The 16,205-nt window shown below is 40.0% G+C and overlaps 1 protein-coding gene across 1 annotated transcript in view; it reads right to left on the bottom strand.

Annotated features, from left to right (window-relative positions):
* Nucleotides 1–2,702: 2,702 nt before the first annotated feature.
* CERS6 (ceramide synthase 6) overlaps nt 2,703–16,205 on the bottom strand; it is a gene marked incomplete at its 3' end in the record, with an annotated part of 87,568 nt that continues 74,065 nt past the window's right edge. Inside the window, exons 9-11 of the mRNA XM_084209352.1 lie at nt 6,171–6,327; nt 5,157–5,180; nt 2,703–2,864 (exon numbers count right to left, since the gene is read on the bottom strand). Coding sequence (XP_084065478.1) covers nt 2,703–2,864; nt 5,157–5,180; nt 6,171–6,327 — 343 coding nt within the window. The remainder of the gene's footprint in view (nt 2,865–5,156; nt 5,181–6,170; nt 6,328–16,205) is intronic.

Below are 16,205 nucleotides of genomic sequence, written 5' to 3'. Positions count from 1 at the left end.
GATACCCCAGCCCTGGCACTGTTCAAGGCCAGGTTTTATAAGGTCGAGCAACCTGGTCTAGTGTGAAGTGTCCCTGCTCATGGCAGGGGGGTTGGGATTAGATGATCTTCAAGGTCCCCTCTAACCCTTAACATTCTATGATTCTGTGATACCCTAACAGCATATGTAGTGATGGTAAATCATCTCAAGGGTTGTAGCCTTGACTCTACATCAGAATGAACATTACAGAGCATTGCTGAAGAGGACCAACAGGGACTAAAGGCCTCTGGCACAGGGATTGTTGTTGGGGACTGCTCCATGCCCTGCTATCACCAACATTGCAGCATGTGGTCTATGTTGTACAGGTTCACAGTTCAGAGCAACATTCTGTTCTCATGTGAGACAAAATATTTTGCCAGAATGCCATTTTTGTAACCATCTTTGCAGAAGGGAAATGGTTCATGAAAGAAGTGTGTTTAAACTGACATTCTCCATTACCATTTTAGCAGGTCAGATTTCACAAATTATAATCTTTATTTAATTGATCCCAGGATGGTTTTATTTTAAAATCTTGGAATCATCTTTGCAGTAACTACTACACAGCTGCAAACACCATGGACAGGATACTTTCCATTGCAATCAGTGCATTTTCACATGTATGACCTGCCCTGCAGAAAACTGCATGAAATCAAATGCACAGGAGACATGAAAAAAATCTGGGGACAAGGAGATTTAAGTAAGGCTCCCTTGCTCCCTCAGATATACTCATGGAAAACTAAGCTATGCAGATGCTGGATTACAGGTTTATCTGGCTTTTTCAAAAGATGCTCTGTGGGTAGTAGAACTGACAGATCTTTTGTGATTTACAATTTCTGAGTTTTCTTACCTTTATTCTTTACTAAGTTGAGGTACTATTTCCATTCATGCCATTCCAACCCTGCTTTTAGCACACCTCCTTTTTCCTAACACACAGGAGTTCCTATGGATAATAAGAGTTTTACAAGTTTTCAAGAGTGACCAGTAGAATAGGACAAATCTCAGTTTTCAAAAGAAAGAAGTGACAACACAACTTTCTTCAATGAAGTCTATATAAAATAATCTTTAAATATATTTTATGGCATCAGAAACCATCTATATTTTACTATTTGCATAGGTGGAAGGAATCAGAAATGACCTCATGGCTCAGGTTTCCAGCTGAACACAGCACTCCAATCCCTTTGTATATAGAAGATATGCTTGAGATTTTTTTCCCCTGTTTTTTTTCCATCCTTTATTTTTTAACTTTAATCTATATATGTGTGTGTCTCTGTGTGTGTGTGTGTGTAAGTCTTTGGTCTATAAGCACATTGGTTCTGTGTGCACACACAATACTGTTGAACAGTAGGTTGCATAGAGCCTGTTACCCAAGAACCCTGCCTACTTTTGGCACTGCTGTCACAAATCACAGAAGAGTGTCCTGCAAGAGCTGTATGATCCTTAGCATCCTACCTCAAACTTTGATCTGGAGACTGGAAGAAGTATGTATATTATGTTTAAAAAGATGTTTACTTAGGGTGTTATTATGTCTTCTTTGGAACACTATTTGTAAATCTTGGATGTAAAAGGAATGCAAAATTATTTTACAAATGCCCCCTAATTTTATTTGTAGAGGTGATGAAATACTGCTGAGCATTCAAAGGTTGCTGTGAATTATGCTAAGTGAATTTTGCTCAAGTTCTCACACATGTAAAATAAACTAATTTTAGTACTGTATGACATTCTGCCTTCTCTCTCTCCACCCTGCCAAGGCAGTGGCAATAATTTTGAGAACAATACCTAGACTGAGCTGAGTCCGAGGAAGAAATGAACTTTTCATCTGCTGTTTTTTCCATTACACCCCTGCTCTCAATCAGGTGAACGTGCAAGAACAATTTCAGGCGTTAAGTCTGGATATAGAATGGTGCATTTGAAGAAACACCTTTTTACATGGAATCTCTGCAAAAAGCTAAAATCTGTAGAGGTCAAAAATTGAAAGGTCAAAAAAATGTAATAATTAATTTATCCAAAGTGCTGACAACGCTTTTGGGTATTTGCACAACAAATCAAGTCTACTTCTAATGCAATTAACCATCAAATTGAATTTTAAATTACACTAAAATAATATCCCACAATTACCACTTCCCCCCCCCCCCAAATTATGTTGGAAGAACAGTAACTGTGATTTGATAGGCAATTTCAAAACCAGTACTTTAAAACACAAAGATAGCAAAAATATCTGAAGCAGATCTAAAATCTATAAAGCTATGTTCTATCTTACTGTAAGTAACAAATCAAGCAACTATTACTTATAGCAGATTCAGCAAAACCAACAGGGATGGACAGAAGAGATCTGAGCATGATGCTCTCCGTTACCGAGAATTCAAGACACAAAGTTTGAGAATGGATATTCCCTTTTGTCCAGAAGTTCCCAAAAGAATAAAAAATAAATAATATTTCAGACAGTACAAGTGAAAATACTGCTCCCATTGTGTCAGTTACATACACATACAGCATGCCTACGTATACAGAATGGTGTGCTGTCTTCGTTCACAAACAGGAAATATGGCAGTGCGCTATCAGAATGCTTTGATACTCCTAATTTTTTCTGATGCTGAAATACATGAATAAACTGCATTCACAACTTATAATTTACTTCCAGTAGCAAACAGTTCATTCTGTTAGTGTCTCACGATTGAAGTGAAGGATTAATGCTCCTCTGAGGAAGTGGCAGCAGTAAGATACCCATTTGTCCCATTGGCACCGCTGGTGCCATTGGTGGCGACCGTGCTGTGCGGGGCCTTTGAGCGAGGTACTGTTTCTTCCTCATCTGAGCTTGACTCAACGTCACTTCGGGCATCCTTTGCTACCTGTAGAATGTGGGAAAGAAGTAGGCAGTAGGTGACTGTAAGGAAGCAACTCAGCTATTTGGTTCAAGAGAATCAGAGAATTCACACATTTTTTCAATTTGAGTTTTGAAGGCAATTTCAGCTCTGGCACACTTCTCTGCCTTTGCCTGCCTGCACTCACTTCAAACACAGATGTCTGCACATACGTGCAAAGGCAGGGTGAGAACTCAGGACTACTGCCAAGTGCTCAAGGCAAAGGGTTTTGCACAGACTGAAGTAAATAACAATCCAAGCTCCCAAATTCAACCTAGGCTCAGCCCCCCTGCCCTCCTACTAACTACAACTGTCCTTCATCTGGAGTGCTGCTCTTCAACCTGGTAATACAAAATGTTCAACCCAACTTCCTGCCCCTTACTTCCCAACTCACTGGAGACCACATGGCTCCAGGGAACAGTGTTGTGTGCTCCCAGGAGGAGACACGAGTACTGCCTGAAATAAAACTCATCAGGTAACTCCAGTCTCTGACTTCAGACAAGTGGTGAGAATGGCACTTGCAATGTGCCTATAATAAATGTGACTATGTCCACATTTATTCCTCTAAAACAGGAATAACAGTTCAACTGTGTGCCCCATTGTGTCACTGGAAAGGTGTTTCAGAAACAGATGGACCTTAGTTGCTAGGGATTTCCTGCTAATTGTCAGTTGACTTCTTTGAAAAATCTTGAAAATCTCAAAAACTAGCAAGAGTCCACCAAATGTAATACAAAAAAAAACCCCCAGCATCAACAGAAAGAGGTCTGAAGTTTAACCTTCATGCAGCTCTAAGGATGCCATTTCATGGCTGCTTCTACTCCTGTTTGTATAGCTGAGCGTCCCAATTTCTTCACGATCGATCCACAATCGATCTGCTGGTTGCCACAATCAGGCAATTACAGCTGACTTCACTACAGCAAATGGACATAAAAGGGGGCAAACACATGGTGAGTCTTTTTCCTGAAGAACTAAAAATACTTGAAGAACAGGGCCACTGTGTAATTTTTTGCTTCAGTAATCCTCCTCTCCTCTGGAAAGTCTTTTCATCTCAGAAAGAGCCATTTGCCTTTGGAGCTCCCAGTGTTGCCCTTGCAATATCACAGTACCTGAGTGACACCATTCTGCTTGGAACCAGCAAAAAAAGATAACAGTTCCCATACAGCTCCCAGTAAGTAAAGTTTTTAATGCCAATGTCTAGCAAGCCCACAATTCGGACACAGTCCTGTGAAACTGGACTTCAGCTGAGGTCAGAAATTTGGTTCCATACTTTACAGAGCTTCGGTTAATAGGTTACTTCAATGTCTTTCATATAAAGGAACTTTTATATTGCAGCAGTTGCTGGTGCAGAAATACAGTTAGAATTATCCCCTTATCAGACAGGAGAGAATGGGCTCAGCACACAGTGCTGAGCACCTGTGATCTATGTGATGGCAGACCAGGTGACTGAACAATTCTGCTTCAACTTAAATTCTCTTAATAGATTCACTGCCAATTTTTCTGCTAGGGTCTTGCCCCAAAGCCAAAAATCAAAATAAGATTCTATGCTGTAGCCAGTTCTGCTAAACATGGGATCCGCTCCCTTTGTTTTTAAAATGCAGCAATGAAGCAAGGTCTTGGCACTTAAAACCTGATATGAATGCAACACATCTTGCAGAACTTAGTACTTATCTGTAAGATATCTGCAATGTGTAGTGAAAACAGTTCTTATTTTTATTGTAGACATAGAAAGAATGGAATTACAAGTAAGGAAGTTAAGATCTGAAGGAAAATTAATCCTCTGTATATATGTCATACGTATCTATCTCTAACCCGGTCACTGTGTTACTCCAAGTGTCTGACTCTGCTTTAACTCTGTACAATCTCAATTTTCTCCTGTGCAATTGTTAAAACTACAAGGTGAAAGAATTACAGTCTCAAGTGTGTATTCTGAATGCTGACACAGCAGATGCTTATCCTGCTGAGGTACATAAATATATATGTGTATACACACACTATCTGTGTCTGTCTGTCTATCTATCTATCTATCTCTGTATGTAAAAAAGGTGAAGCATAACAATACCCAGATACTACAGATAGAAGTGGGTTTGAATGGTTTTAGGTGATGCATAGCCAAGAAGTAAAAAATAGCCTTTCAAAATAGTCTTTACTTAAATATATAAATACAAACAACGGATAAATACCAAGCAGAAACCACAAATTAAAAGAACCAAAGCAACCCAAACCACAAACACCAGTGTTGTCAGAATAAATCTTTTGCATAGTAAATTTAAAGAAACTTACGTGCAAGGGATTCCACTTCCCAGCCTTCCAGCACAGCACAAGGGAAAGGATAAACAAGCAGAGTAAGAGAGAGGAGGAAGCAGTCTTTGAAGGCACTGGTATAATTCAGACAGGACAGCTGAGGCTAATAACTTCTAAAAGCAGAGCAGACTAAAGCGTGCCTTCCAGGCAAAATACAGCTCGTGAATGCACTGTCTTTCCCAGATGGAGTGGCAGATTCTGGGCTCTGCCAGTGCATGGCTGAGCTCCCCAGTGCATTCATAGATAGCAATTTTCTGGAGAGCAATCCCATTCACTTTGGGGTCAGTCACATCAATGTGCTCTGCTCTTTAAGGGCAAAGTGTCTTGACTTTACATGACCCGTAAAGATTACTTCTACCATCTGCTCATAAGCCCTGTGTCTGCACAGCAACTGTAATGTATTTCTGGGGCTGACATCTTCCTGTCAAATGTACCACTGGCAGCAAGACACCAAAGTCTAGCCCAAACAGTCTTACTTTGGGAATACTAGAAAGAAAATACAGAGCTCTTTGCAATACCTCATTAATACCAAAACCCAGCAGAGGCTGCAATCAGTAACTCTGCCAGTAGCAAGCACAGCAGAATTTCATTTTGTATTATTATTGCCATCACTTCCAGCTGTGAAATGAACATTTTGCTAATAGCTACTATAAAGAAGAAAAACAGAACTGGTAGCCCCAAGAAAGCAGTTTACTTGTTGGATTTCTTTGATCTGATTTCCCTGATGTAGTTTAGTTCAGTGTACCACATTGTAAAAAGGAAGTGCAGAAGCACATATAAAGACAATCACTGTACAGAGTATTATTGACCTATCTGACAATCATTAGGAGTGGGAAAAAGTTCTAGGAAAGAAAAGAAGAGTTCATCTAAGACAAGATGTGTCTTCACTAGTATGTTATGGATTAGAAAAAAAAAGAAACGAACCCAAACAAAAAGTGACCTCTATTGATAATAGAAAAATGAAAATCATGAAACAGAACCGTGTTGTCTTACCTTGCCCTTTGAAATAGCTTTGTAGGCTGCCTTTATGATTAGGTAAGACCAAAAACAGTGCAGAATTTGAAGAACCATAAGCAGCACATTGAAGACCCACAAGGCAGGAAAATTGCCCAGAGCTTCATACAGTTCAAACAATGTTGTATTTAATATCCTAGAAAAAAAAAGGGACAGAAAAATAATGACAATTTCCTTAAGCCAACAATCTCAAAGAAGTTATTTTTAAATCAAAATGACAAGTACTCAATTAGATGGGGTCCACATAGCTGGTTTTCAAAGTAATAGTGACTTGGACTGAATCACACAGGTGTCTCCAGAGAGAAACAACATCAAAGTGTTGCTTTCAATATTTAACTTGATTTCTAAACTTTGCATACAGAAAACAAAGGTCTTCAGTGTGCATTACTTCTCTACATCTATAGAGCTAGCAGGTGTTGGTTTACCCAAATAACTCCTTCCCTGATTGATAACAAAAATTACTGCCCCCCATATTAGCCACTGTTTTGCACTAAATTCGATTTGCACACCACTTATGTACAACCAAGAGCGAGGCTTGGCAGTTACATCCAGGACAGGTGGGCAATGGGACAGTGAGGGATGGGAGACCTTATTGCAGCCTTTTAGTACTTAAAGGGGGCTTATAAAAACATGGGGACAAGCTTTTTAGTAGGGCCTGTTGAGATAAAACAATGGCTAATGGTTTTAAGCTAAAAGAGGGTGGATTTAGACTAGATCTAAAGAAGAGGATGCTTACAATGAGAGTGGTAAAACACTGGAACAGATTTCTCAGAGAGGTTGTAGACTGCCTATCCCTGCAAACATTGAAGGTCAAGTTGGACAGGGCTCTGAGAAATCTGATCTATATGGAGATGTCCCTGCGCATTGCAGGGGGGTTAGGCTAAATTACATTTAAAGATCCCTTGCAATCAAAATCATTCTATGACTCTAAAAAATTCAGGCAGTTCTACACATTTGAAACAAATTTTTGAGAATCAGCACTTCAGATGCAGGCAGTAAACTGATGTTATAATGACTTCTGAAGCTTTGTGAATACAGCACTAACTTTCTGCTCAAATACCCTGCCACAGCAGGTGATTTCAATCTATCTTAGCAAACAGCTTGAGAGCAGAGTGGAGAACAGACAATAGAAACAACGGCATTTTTAAAAACACATAACGATCTAGGAATGGCTGTTAATTAGGGGAGAAAAATAAGGCCATATAAGGATTTGTCAAACTTCATCCATTTCCCCTGCGGATGCAGAAATTCATTAAAAACTCCGCTGCCTTTCTGTTCTTTGCTCTCGTTTGAGCTCAGCCACCGCCGGCAGTCCGTCGCTAGAGGGCGCCTTCAGCCCGGCCAGCGCCGCGGGACCGGGAGGGCCCCGGCACCGGCACCGAGCAGCGCACAGCCCCGCGGAGACATTGGGGATATTGCTCTCAGCTTGCTAATAAACAACAACATTTGCCACAGCCCCTTCCAGCAACATACAACATGCTAGTATGAAATATGTACAGACAACAAATCGGGAACACAGCATTTAGCGGTAATGATACACACCGCCCGATGTGTGTCACACCATCGGTCAAAAATCAACCACTGATTTCTGATGCACTGGACTTAATACTGTAGGGGTATTTCATAGTACTTCTACCTTTTCATTTTTGCCTTCTTACAGAAGTTGAATGTTTTATAACCTTCCTATACAGCTGTGTTTTTTACACTGTCTTCTGTTTATGGTGTGAACACCACAAAATGTTTTCCAGTTTGCAAAAGCCCCATCATATTATTGCTTCTGTCAGGTACAATTCTTCAGTCTCAGCTTTGTGCAATGTGTTCTGCCAGTGGCAGCTATATTTATCACACCCCACTTTACAGTTCAAGGGGACAATCTCATCATATCAAAACAGAGGTGGAGTCAGCACTGTTCAACATCACCAATGCTTACTGCAGTTCTAACCATTATATCAAATTCAAACTTGAAATCAACAGCTCCTCTATATAAAGTTACCATTGTTTACACTCAACTGTTTCCTTTTCTAAAATTTTAAATTCTCCAGAATTGGAAATTAAGCTTCTGCAGGTTTTTGTTTTATTAAATGGACCAAATTCTTCTCTGGGGACTTCCACAGAAGTCAAGTTAAAAAAGCAGCATTAGACTTGAGTTAGTCCACTCTTGCAGAGGTCAGGAAGAATGCAAGGCCAAAAAGAGTGCTTGTGGTATCAAAACCAGGTGCATGTGCAGATGACTCAAATATTGTGTGTGTGATAGGAAAATAAGCCTCAATGAAAAAGCAGACTTCTTTCTAATCTGTTATGTCTGGCAAACTAAGGACAGGACTGGAATTCTCCATTAAAGCTGCAAAAAGGATCTCAGTAAATGCCCAGCAATGCTAAGAGGGTTCAGCGGTCTGATGCGCCGGCTAGGTACTCACGTGGAGATAAGGCAATGTCTAAGTACCTACAGAGCAGAAGCTGAGTGGAAAATACAGAAAATTACAGGAAAAATAGAGGTAAGCATATAAACTCTTAAAATAAATAATTATTTCATATTAAAAGTCTGAAACTGGGAAAAAATCATAAGGTTATGAGTCAGAATATAAGGAGAAATTCTACTTGTAGAGACTAAGGAAGAAGGGGAGGAGAGACAGGTTAGACCACTTTCCATCAATTTCACTGCTTCAGGTATTCAATGGAAGCATTTTAATCAACTACACAAGTAATGGGGACTGGAAATAGCACGAAAATAGATGGAGGAGAAAGTGCCTATAAGACGTATATGCAAATAAATATTAGATTCAAATACTCAGAAAAGCACTTAAATCTGTAAACCCACTTGCTAGGACTTTTCAAAGCTCTCCAGTGATTAAATCCCAGCTTTTCATAATGAGTGGTGGAAACCTTGATTCTTGGGTATCTGACTTGAAGAAGCTGGACTTGATCTCACAGGGGAAAATTACTTGAAGCTGCAAATGCTCTACCTTTCTGAAAACTTCTGTCAGCATTTCTCAGATCTTTGCAATCTGAAACAAAATGTTAGCTTCTGCTTTTGAAAGTTATTTCTGGACTTTTTGTTTTCTGAGCCCCTGGAAGATTTTGATAGCTGGAGAACACAACACAATTTCATGGAAGGTATCCTTTCCTGGTTAAATGCATTCCAAGGAGGGTTGTGCACCTGGCTGTGTGAAGCACTCAGTTTAGCATCTTGAATTAAGCAGTATGGCTGATGAAAGCAAATAAAAATAAATTCACCACTTAATCTACTCTTATAGAAATCTGTGGGGTTTTTTTCAGGAATGTTGCCGCAATATCTGAGCCACTGGGAGAGGTAATCCTGTACTTGCTGTACTACCACTCTAATTAAACACTCAGAATAAAATGAACACCTTTTCAACAACTACTAAACAATCACCTGCAACACACCAACAGTAACACAGGTTTTTTCTCTAGTCTCTAGCTCTTTATCTAGCCAGCAAAGCAGTACTTGGGACACTAGAGGTAACAGACCCACACTCATTAACATTACACTCCCTTGCCACAACTTAGTGGGCCCAAATCCAGGCTCTTGGGTATCAGCTGCTAATTCTTGGCAAGTTGACCCCTTGTCTTGCACCAAGGAGGAAAGGAAAACCTGGAGATGAATGGAGATAAGGAAAGAGAGGAACAGGTGAAGAGTAAAATCCTTATCTATATTGTTTGAGAACGGACAAAAATGTTCTATGATTGCTTCTGAAAGGATCCTGAGAGAAACAAAAAGAGCTGAAAAGACAGATCATGTGGAAGGAGCAGGTGTTCTTCCAGACAAGCAAGAAATTAGTGATAAGCTCTGCAGAATGATGCATAGCAGGATAATGGGCACTATTATCACATCTAATGGGAGCAGAAACTGTGCAGCTGAAGCTAGTGCTACTCTAAGTTGCCTTCCTTTCTGCAGCACTGTCCAGGGTCCAACATTCTGCTGCAACATGCTGAATTAAAATCACTTTCTTAACACAGAACAATAGATGGAAGTCTTAGATATGACCAAGGACAGCACAATATGATACCAGCTTGTCTAAATAATTCAGAATAAATGTCTTTATCCCCATTATGTGTATATTAGACAACAGTATTCTATAGTGCACTGTAACACCTGCATTGGCACACCTTTTGGTATTGCATACATTACCAAGAAAATATGTAATTACATTTATGTAATTATGTACTTACATTAATTATCCCATTTAGTGCAAGTAACTCAACAGTATTCCTACAAGCAATGCTTCAAAGTTTCTGCCCCTTTTTAAATTTTTTCCTTAAAAAAACCAAACAATTGCACTTACTTCTGCCACCAAAACATAGTAGTTTATTTTTCATTATATGTGGTAAAAAGTGACTCCGACCAGAGAATAGAGTCAGGAGTTCTAAATTGTGGATTTAACTGTTATATTAACTTATGTGATGTTGGAAATTTTCAAATTTTTTTACACAGTTCATTTTTTGTTAAAGATGGGCACAAGGTATTGGCACACCTTGTTGGCCACATAAAGATGCTGTGAGAATTATTAGCTTGATAAAACACTGTGGACTACTTCCTTAACAGATGCCATAAAACTGATAGGTAGAAAAAAATGCCACTGAGATTCACAGATAAATGAAGAGCAGTGGAGTGTGAGAGTGCATGTATATGCCCATGTTGATCAGCCACAGGCTGATAAATCAGATACCTTTCATCAGTGGTCAAGATTCATCTCTAGGATTTAGACCTTGATTGAAAACTAAGAGGACTTCATATCCCAGTCAGTGCTACACAACAGACCCTACACACAGATGTTTCTGCATGAAACTTCAAATGAGTTTAACAGCTTTTTACCTGAGAAGTGTATGGAATAATACACAAAACAGTCATTAAATTGAGGAAACTTTGGTTTATAGCACTCCATGTACTGGAGTCCTCAAGCTGCAGTGCAGCTAAGTATTTAATTATAGCAAATCCAGTACATTAAGGGCTATACTGCCAAGTTTTTCATCTGAGTTTCAGCTTGGCCAGCTGCTGTGTCTATATCACTGTTCTGCTTCTCGGTTCTTGCTGAGTGGGAGAACAAGCTTGTTTCCCTTTCCAGATCCTGCTGTCTCTTACATTTTCAGCCCTCCAGAGTATCAGTGCATAGCAAATACAAGTAGCAGAGACCCACTGTGAACAGAGAACAGTCAGATGAACCAGTCACCCACACAGAAGCAATGAAGCAGGGAAAGGACTGGGGGGGTGAGAGAGAGAGAGAGAGAGAGAGAGAGAGAGAGAGAGAGATGATCTTTCAACAGCATTTCAGAATGATTCATCAGATTGTTTGGTCGGTGATGCTCATTACCCTCCTTCTTTTAGAGAGCTGATGAAAGATCTCTGCAAAATGCAGTGACAGAAAGAATATAAACTATTGAGTCAGTATTCAGAGCAACATTAATTCCTCACATTTTATCGATTTTATCAGTGAGGTCACCACCACGTGGCATTATGCTCACCCTCTGCAGCCCACATCAGAGGATCTCCTGACATGGAACCAAGACATGCTCAGCTGCTGTGGAGATGGATGGCCCCTGTCCTAATATTAATCAGGAACAATACGTCTTTGCAGAAATTACAGCCCTGCCACTGAGACTGTGTTATTTTAAGTCCTGTGTGCAGATCAATAGGATTTCCAATTACTTAACTAAAATGATGGAGCAGGCAGGAAATTATTCCTGTTTGATGTACTGTAGAAGAGACCTGATCAAGCTGTCACTGCTTTCAGCTGTGCTTTTCACTAAATTTCTTCTCATCAGCAGTTACTGCCCATTAGCTGATTTTACAGCCACTGGTATGAATAGTAGCATTTACACTCTTGTGGACAGAAAAAACAGATACAAGGTCATAGACACTTTCACAATCCAAACTCAAGCCTCAGAAGAGTCCTTCATAGACATCAGGATATGGAGAGAACTCAAGACTCCTAGCAAAATGTAATTATACTCAACAAGATGTTGTATCAGTAATGTGTTATGACAAAATACTTGTCTAAAGGCCCATGATAATCCTCCCAGGTACTGAAGAACTGTGTTATGCTAAGAATGACACTTTCAAATCTGAAAATCTTCAGGCACATATAAAACTTTTATCTGAGCAACAGAGAACATATATCAAGATCCATTTTCCTGGAATGCATGTTATTCTCCAAAGAGGAAAAGCATTTGTTGTAAACTATAGTTTCCAATCTTTGCAAAACAGAGTATCAGAGTATGAAAAAGCCATCCTCCTGCCCCTTTCTGTTGACTAAAAATAATTGCAGTTATGCTTAACTATATGCAACATCAATGTCTGTGAAATCATCTCTAAACAGTTTTCAGTTTAATCCAATTTTCTTAATAATTATTTGTACTTTCAGAGATATTATGGGTCAAGCTCTGCCATTGTGGACACGGATGAAAGCTATGGAATGTGCTCATTTACATGGGGCTGGGTTTCTCCCAGGGTGTTCAGCCTCCTCCTGGTTGAACACAAATGAGGTGCCAGCTCCATCGTGGCTGTTGATCATGGTGCTCAAAAAGTCATTTACTAATTCAAGCTGGTAAGTTAACTTACTCTCCTGCTTTTGCACAGCTATGATTTTTACATCCCACATATGTCAGAAGCTTGCAGGAGCATTGTTCTGCTTTTGTATTGACTCTGTAGCACCACAAAATATGCGCCAGTAACAGCAAACCCTGGTGCTAAAGATATCTCTAAGAGAAAAGGGCTGAGAAGAGGCAGAATGTTTGCACAAGTTCAAACTACCTACCTGAGCCAATTTAAAAGTGGCTAAGATGTCTGGCCACAAGCAAAACAACCATGCTGCTTCCCTTGGCCTGACACATTTATGGCAGAATAATTCTGAGCAAGAGAAGGGCCCTGCACACGTATTTGTCCTGTTTCCAATTGGAGCACAGGTTTTACACAGGACATTTTTCTTAATAAAAGAAGAAGTAAGAATACCGACTGAATAGGCTATCCTTTACAACAGAAAGCATTATTATAGCCACAGAGTACAGTCTATAGAAACTAAAAATGAGGATAAGAATGGCTTTGGAAGTCTGATGAAATCTTTTTTTCATATAATTTCTTCCTGCTGTGATCACATAAAAACTTGAAAAATGGCAACACTGAGCAAATGCCACTTTTTGTTATTTACATTGCAAGCCCATAATGGGGAATAACACCTCTAACCTTTCCATCTCTTATAGCTTCCCTGTAAATAGCTGGATCAGTATTAACCTGGTACTCCAAAGATTTCACCCTTGCTTCTTGTAATATGCCAGAGGCCTGAGTTCACAAATGCTGTAAAAAATTTGAGGAAATAACGAGGCATTAGAAAGGATAACATCTGACAATGTTCAGTCAGAAGCAGATGGGATGACAACACTATATGCACTCTGCTAAAGAGTTGTGAGTAAATTTATGGAGACTTTGTTAATTAAACCTTCTTTTTAATCCATAAATTGAAGTCTATGAGTTCTTTGAATATACTATTGTTAGTTTACCAAAAGCTTGTTATTAAATGCTCTTGATAAAGTGACTGATTATAAGTTGCCTGCTGAAACTACAGACAGAAATGTAAGCACATCAGATAATTTTTGCTCGTTCTACAGCATCCACTCAATGACAGTGTGAATAGCATCAGGAATCAAGGATCAAAATCATAATTTATTCTTTCAGTATCTGCTACCCACAAGCAACATGTGATTATGATTGTGCTATGGTTTAGACAATATTCTGAGCAAAATGAGCTTGAGACAGTGTCAGAAGAGATCATCTTAACAGAAAAGTTATTTTATTATCCTAGCTAGGCTAGGAAGGTTTACAATCCAACAAGAGCAACTAAAACCTTTGCAAAACAATTGTGTTGGGCAGCTGGGATTCATCTAGCTACCTGAATTCTTACTGTGTGAAGTACCTGACCAGGACTCTTGTTTTTACCACTGCCTATGTACTGCTTTGGCACTGTAGGGTGCTTTTAAGGGCAGGTTGGAGCTTTCTGTTTTACCAGTATGTTCAGAGGAGTGAAGCAGGGTGACTCTGCTGGGGTCCACATGCTGTCTTCCCACACAGCACACGTACTCCAAGGGCCAGTCAGGAGAAAACAGGCCAGGAAAGAAAACCAGCATGAAAGACAACAATTCGACTTCACTGCTTGTTAAGAGCTGTACAAACCCAGCCAATATCAGCTAAAGAACAAAACGAGGAAAAAGAGAGGGTCAGCAAATCTTTGTAGCAGCTGCTTCTTATGGGGGTTGTGCACTGCCCTCTTTGCTCAGAGAGAAGCTGATTGCAGGATAAAGGAAATGAAAGAGAGCAGTGCAAACTGGCAGCCCTGTGTCCCTGTCTGGGAGCACAGTGTGTGCACTAAGGACAGGGCTATGCCCCACACTGGGGTTCAGCCAGTGGTGGAACTCAGGAGGAGCTGTTCTGCCAGTCACTCTGAGATGACTGCAGCTCTGGTAATAAGTGACTAGGGGTCATCAGAGCTCACCACAGCGAACAGAAGTTAACTGTAACTCATGAAGAATCACTCCAGGCTTGTCTGGTTCATGCAGATACTCACTGCCATGTACAGGCAACTAGATATCAGCCATGAGCCAGACTGTGTGTACAGTCATGAACAAGCTTTAAAAGCAAAAGAATAGCAAGGAACAAAGTTGTTCTTGTGAGGATTGGCTGACCCATACTTATATAAGGCACAGTGGTACCAAAATCGCATTTAGCAGCCACACATTGCAGTTGATGAAGAGATATACACCTGAAACAGCTTTGAATTTTAACAGTGAGAATTTTTTTTTTTTCCATTTTTTCCCCCATAATATTTCCAAACAGACTCACAAAAAGAAGATCCAGCTAAGATGTACCTACTGTCACGAAACAAGACTATACCTTCTAATCAAAGCAGTTGACTGTCCACCTTCACTGCTTTTAATGTGACACAGTAGTCGGGACACTGACAGTGTACAAAGAGATCAAGAACAGAAGGGCATAATAGGGGCTGCCTGGGTTACACTAAATTTGCCTAGATGAGAACTTGTGGGACAGCATATGCAGAACACGACCTCTGCTCTTTATAATCTGCTTCAATCCGGCTTTCACTTAAATCTGCAGTGTTAAGGCACTATTTTATATTCTCAGGGCATGTATGTAACATGTACATGCTGAGAACTCACAGGTCACATGATTGCCAAGGCTGTTTGCTTGTGTCTTTTGACAGCAGTACTTGTCAGCAACACTTCCCTGAAACACAGGGTTTTACCTCCCAGCCAATATAACTTGTTATAAAAGTAATCAAAAGAAGTGAAAAACTCCAGAAAACTGCATGCTAGTAACTAGTCAGAGCAATTTGAAAGAGCCTCAATTTAACTGGCTTGGTGCCTTAACCTGGTAAATAAATATAAGCCGAGCTTCCCTGAGAGCTTGAAGTAACTGCTTTACCCAGCCTGATTAGGCTAGCCAAGAGCTTGTATAATTTCTACTAATTTTTGTTTGAGATTGCTTTCATTCTCTCTACAATCCTGGTTCACCTGAGAAGGCATCAAGTTCCCCCTGACTCATGGAGAGTTGTGTTCTATGTCGTAATTTGCTAGAACAGTGATTATGTGCAAGTGGGAGAATTTCACAAGCAAAATGTCTTGTCAGTGAAAATAGCAGCTTTACTCCTACATTCACATAGCAGCAGGAGACAGAAAGTATCCTGGGGTTTTTGAATTATGGCTGAAATGAACTCCAGATGCCTGCAGAAAGACTGCTAAATATATACCTAATTGCCAGTTTCTTTTGTCTTAGCCCTGCTGTTAAACACCCTTCAAACAACAGCATTTGATACATTCTGCATTCTCTGTTAGCACCTCTGTGCACAATGAAGTGGCACTTGTGCAGAGGGACAGCACAGCAGCACACCAGGGCTTTGGAAGTGACGTCTCTGCCAGCCTGTCTGGGGTATTCACCTTCCTGTGTGGGGGAAGTTTTCTTATAAATTACAGCCTTGCTTTTACATTACA

Source organism: Fringilla coelebs (genome assembly GCF_963513975.1).
Source record: "Fringilla coelebs genome assembly, chromosome: 7".
Classification (NCBI taxonomy): Eukaryota; Metazoa; Chordata; class Aves; order Passeriformes; family Fringillidae; genus Fringilla; species Fringilla coelebs.
This window is presented reverse-complemented; position numbering and strand designations above follow the sequence as displayed.